The 5,617-nt window shown below is 39.9% G+C and overlaps 1 protein-coding gene across 1 annotated transcript in view; it reads right to left on the minus strand.

Moving 5' to 3' along the window:
* Window positions 1-5,617, minus strand: part of LOC106950362 (NACHT, LRR and PYD domains-containing protein 3-like) — a 69,990-nt gene that overhangs the window by 55,824 nt on the left and 8,549 nt on the right. The window contains exon 4 of the mRNA XM_015037160.1: window positions 4,222-4,542. Coding sequence (XP_014892646.1) covers window positions 4,222-4,542 — 321 coding nt within the window. The remainder of the gene's footprint in view (window positions 1-4,221; window positions 4,543-5,617) is intronic.

A 5,617-nucleotide genomic window follows, 5' to 3' on the forward strand; every position in this document is an offset into this window, starting at 1 on the left:
GCTTGGCCCTGGTTTGGGTTTTTTTTTTTTTTTGCTGCATTTCATTTGTGCGCTTTTTTTTTTTTTTTTTTTTTGCATGTTTTCTCTGTTGCTGCGCATTTGCACCTGTTGGCCACCGTATACATTCCTCCCTCCCTGGCACGTCCAGCGGAGGGAAGCTGCCCTCCCCAGCCCCCCTGTAACCCTCCCATGCAATGCAACCAGTGTGATGTGAAACTACAGAAACTCCTTTATTTGTTCCACAAGTGATACAGCTGCAGCTGTATCACTTGTGGAACATCCTGGTAAGATGTGTGCTAATGCTATCACTCTCTCAGTAATGCTTATAACTTTAAAATACTTTTAACTGTTTTTGTTTTGCATAAAAATGTAAAGTTAAATGTTACTAAATTGTTTTAAAAGACTTTGGGTTTGGCTAGAGTGAAACGTTGGTGCTTTTAATTAAGTTTGTCTAAGACTTTCCCTCCAAACTGTCTTTTTATGATTGTGTACAGATCTTCCTGTACATCATTCCCACTTGCTGAGACCCACACTGATGTGTCTTATAGGTATGTGCTAAATACACATATGTTGTGATTTTATATCTTTTTTATTTCAGGACTGCATTTTAGAATATGCCCCTTCTTCGTCTTTTTACATTTTGAGGGACATTCATACTTTTTTAGTGTTGGAATTATTATTATTATTATTATTATTATTATTATTATTATTATTATTATTATTATTATTATTATTATTATATTACACATTTATTCATTACATCATTATCTTTGTTTATCTGGTGTTTTGTGAAACTTCTTTTCATTTATTCATTTGGTTGATAACAGACTGATGGTTCCCTTCATCTGCAGCTGATTCAGAACGGGGACTGATGTAGGAGGAAAACATGCACTGATGTTGATGAATGTTGTGATAATCCTTGCATTGATTCCTCGTAATATGAATATTTTATTCATAAACATTGGGACTATAATACATTGCTGCTGATCCACTAATGCTCTAATAGGAGAGCTAATTGTTCGTTTAGCATTTTTGCTAACTTGGAAAATGTCTAATGCACTTTGCTTCCCCTGAATTAATTTAGGGTTCTGAGCCCACAGAATCAAGCAGACAGCCTATACAAGGCTGATTGCCTGCTCCCAGTGGATCAGGGAACCCTGTTTTTCATTCGTGTTTCCATTTTTTTTAATTATTGTTCTCTGCTGAAACTCATACTGCAGTCTCCACCCTGAAACTTATTCCAACTTTCATTTGGTATTTGGGTTCAGGACCCACACCGCTACTCAGACAACCATGAACATGACATTATCCAAAACCAATCTCACCCTCTAGGATCAACTGAGTCCAATAAAACCAGGCATAATATAAGGAAAAAACAAAAAAGGTTCTTACGCTGGAATTTGATTTTTGTGCCAATTACCACATAATAGCTAATTAAATATTGCTACACACATAGTTAAAAATTAAATTTACCATAATTTTGAAACCATAAAAAAATTCCACAATTTTCTTCATACAACCAACTACAAACACCATATTGACGATGTGGAGCTGTTTTTTTAAGTGCTACACTAGATGACGCTGTAAAATTCTAAAACTTGTTAGCAAAAACTGCTGATCATATTTTCACAAAACTTTGGACATACTTTCATCCTGTAGGTCTGATCTTACATATCTAATATGGTCATGGTTGGTTGAAGTGGGGGGATTTGTTAACAAAAATGTGAAAAATGCTTCATCTGATCTTCAAACTTAAATAAACACCAATCGTTCAAATGAGCTAAATTTTTCAGGATGCTTTCTTTGAATTGTTCTGAATATGTCCATACTTTATGTAAGACATTCAGTCTTGGTTGTTCTTCAAAGTTTTGTAATCATCTGAGATTCTTTGTTTGAATAACACCAAATAAAACTTAAATTTTTTCCCTATATAATGATCTGTAGAACAAAGGAGAATCATCCAGTCTCCATAGTGCAGTGATCATATCTGGCCACATGATGGAGCCAAATCTACATTCTCTGGTTCAGCCCATCCATCATCATTTTCTTACACCCTTGTCTGCCCCAATCCTTTAGTGGGGTCAGGAGGTGATGGTGCCTATCTCCAGCTAACATTCCAGGCGAGAATGGCGGGGGCACCCTGGACAGGTCACCAGTCTGTCGTAGGGCAACACAGAGACAGACAGGACAAACAACCATTCCTGAGAACCCACAAACCCACCATCCACAGGGAGAGCATGCAAACTCCATGCAGAAAGACCCTGGGCCGGGAATTGAACCCAGAGCCTTTTTGCTGCAAGGCAACAGTGTTACTTACTGTGCCACTGTGCAGCCCTTTAGTTCAGCAACATGTGTAAGTTGAACTCAAACTGTGTTTCATTTCACCTCAAGGTGTTTCTGTCAACTCCTATCAACTTTAATCAGTTTCATCCACATGCTCACAGCCACAATTAAGATTTTTTTTTTTTTGTTAAGTGTATATTAAAAATAGTGTAATCATGCACCTCTACAGTGCTTGGGTTACAACTTTGTAGTTTCTTTAGTTGAAATCTGAAACAGGAAAAAATCTGGCAGGAAGTCTTTCATTTTTTAAGTTATGATTTAAATAGCCCATAACTTGTATTGGGAACCATTTCAATAAATCAGTGTTTATGAGGAATTTTATTTAGAGCATTTAATCATTAAAGCTTTTTTATTTAGAACCTTAAAGATTTGTAAAGATGTAGCAGTGAAACTGAACAAAACTCATATCTAAGCAACATTTGAATTTTAGTTTTATTTCTCAATAGGTTGCTTACTGAGAAAAACATGTTTGATGTGCATTACTAGTCATTTTTGGTTCTGCAGCTTGAATGTGGTTTAAAAACTTTTTAAACCACATTTTACGTTACATTTCACTGTAACTTAGCCAATCCCCCAAAAATTGGTCTTAAGAAATTTTTCTGTTTTTTTGTCGCTGAACACTAATTAGTGTCTCCTGTAGGGGACATTGTCCTAGTCAAAGCCTCCACCTGCTTCTTCAGGTCCCTGTCTGTCCTGAACCTGTTCCTCCCATCTGCTTCCTCATCTTCCTCACTCATTACATCACACTGACCTTTGACCATCTAATCCAGGGGCCCCAAACTACAGCCTGCGGTCTGGATCCGGCCTGCTTCCACATTTGGTCCGGCCCCCTGAACAATACCAGAGAGCATTTAGAATTATTTTTCATATACCGTATTTTCCGGACTATAAGCCACTACTTTTTTCCTAAGCGTTGAACCTTGCAGCTTATAGCCCGTTGCGGCTTTTATGTGGATTTTTCTTCAACCACCAGGGGGCTCCTTAGCAGAAAGTGAATCATTGGAAGTCAAAATTGGAAATAAAAGAAGAAAGCGCCCATTAAAACGGAATTAGGTTTTAATAGGGAATTGAAATTTGAGAATGTTGTTGATCAGTTAAATAGCATTGAGGGGAAAAAGAAGATTTTTCGTTTTTTACATAATACTGAGATCATTATGAGAATTTGAGGTATAGATATTAGGATCCAGTAGATGGCAGTAGTGCAGCAAAAATGGATGCAAGCTGCTGTTGAAATCTAAAGAAGAAGAAGAAGAAGAAGAAGAAGAAGAAGATGAAGAAAGCGCCCATTTTCTTTTAGCTCATGCTAGTAGCAGACATGAAGGATCAGCACTTTTGCTGTTACGGTTACCGTTTGGAAACTGTTCAGTTAAATCTAATCTTGGCAACTTTTTCTTTTTCAACCGTAATAAATGTGATATTCAATTGACCTGTTATGACTCAAAAGTTGGGTGTCCGCCCCCCTCTGCTGCTGCTGCTGCATCGCTGTGGAAAACCTGGAGCGGCAGAGAAATCTGAGGCTTATAGTCCAGAAAATACGGTATTTATTTCATAAATAGTGCTATTTCCTGGATTTTTTCTGTGAAGAACCCACAGAGGGTTATTTGGTTATTATTTATTTCCTGACTTTTGTTCGGCGAAGAACCCAGACAGGGTTATTTAATTGTGCTTTCTGGAAAACAATACATTTTTACATTTAGGCACTCCTGCAATCGTCACACTTTTTCTGTTACAAACTGACTCTGGCCCCCCAGCAGAGAAAGGAAAAGTTATGTGGCCCTCACAGGAAAAAGTTTGGGGACTCCTGATCTAATCAGTCAAACATCACTATTGATCACCACCAATCATCTGATTGGAAGAATCCAACATTTAACCACTGACCTTTGACCTGGAGATGAACCCGTTTCATCACCAGGACGACTCGTTTCCTGACTCTGCAGCTGTAGATCCCGCTGTCTCCAGGTTTGGGATGTTTCAGAGTCAGACTGAGGTCTCCAGTCTTCAGTGGGTCGTTGTTCATCCTGGTTCTGGTTCTGCTGGTCAGGTTCTGTTCTTCAGGATCATCAGAACCTTTCTGATACACATGGACCGTCCTGTTCTCTCCGTCCCTCCACTCCACTCTAGCTCCTCCAGGCAGGTAGACTCTGGTTCTGCAGGGCAGCAGGACAAACTTCACCCCTGAATCCACCTTCACCAGTGGAGCTGAGAGACAACAGAGGACAAGATGAGCTGGACGGACGGACAGACGGACAGCTGATAGAGATGTGGAGCAGATGATGAGCAGAGAATTGATATCAATTGAGTTCTTCCTGGACCTGCATGGATCCATCAGGTCAGAGACCTTGAAGGTATTTTTGGTATAAATGTTTCCTTGTAACTGAGACGTTCAAGTCAAAGAAAAAAATCCTATAGCAGTGTTACATCCCCAAGGCAACAGTGGCGGGGCAAGGGGGACCCTAGCGGGTGCTATAGCTCCCCCTGGAAAAGTCATAGCACCCCCAGAAAATATTAGATTTATTTATTTTTTTCATCTGTTTTAACATTACTTATATGGTGTTGTTGCAGCATTTTCATCACAAGACACAAAGTAAAAATAAATTATTATATACCCAAACTACTACGAACAAACAAAAAAACAACAACAACAAAACAAATAAACAACAACAAAAAAAAAAACATCCCACAAGAGGATTTAAACTTTGTCTATGTGTATTATCACTTCCAGGAAACAATTGACATGATGCCGGTTCCGTCCCCATGCAGACCAGGAGCATTTCTCCCCCAATCATTCCAGGGTATTTGTCAGCAACTGACCAATCGGCGGTCGCAATTTGTCAGAAAGCGTACATCCCTTATCCATGAACTGACTTCAACTATATTGACAGTGTTTATCATAGCAAACTACCACCCTGCCAGCATGCCCAGGTGGGGCCCATAGGGGCCAAGGAGGGCTGATATATGGGTCCCATATGGGTTTGTCCGCGGGTTCCACGGTGGCCCCACATGGGTTGGCCCATGTAGGGCCACAGCCCACATGGGCCCTACATGGGCCCTACATGGTGGTGGGCCCACATTGGTTTGCCCATGTAGGGCCCATGTAGGCTGTGGCCCTACATGGGCAAACCCATGTGGGGCCATTGTGGAAACTGCGGACAAACCCATATGGGACCCATATGTTTGTCAGCATGAAGGTAACCGGTAGTAAGCATAACATTTTTTTATCATTGTGATGACTGCAGTTACAGCCACACAAATGTGGCAACATCAAATCACACCA

This window comes from Poecilia latipinna, unplaced genomic scaffold, assembly GCF_001443285.1.
Source record: "Poecilia latipinna isolate Pla-1442-1.1 unplaced genomic scaffold, P_latipinna-1.0 Scaffold397, whole genome shotgun sequence".
Lineage (NCBI taxonomy): Eukaryota > Metazoa > Chordata > Actinopteri > Cyprinodontiformes > Poeciliidae > Poecilia > Poecilia latipinna.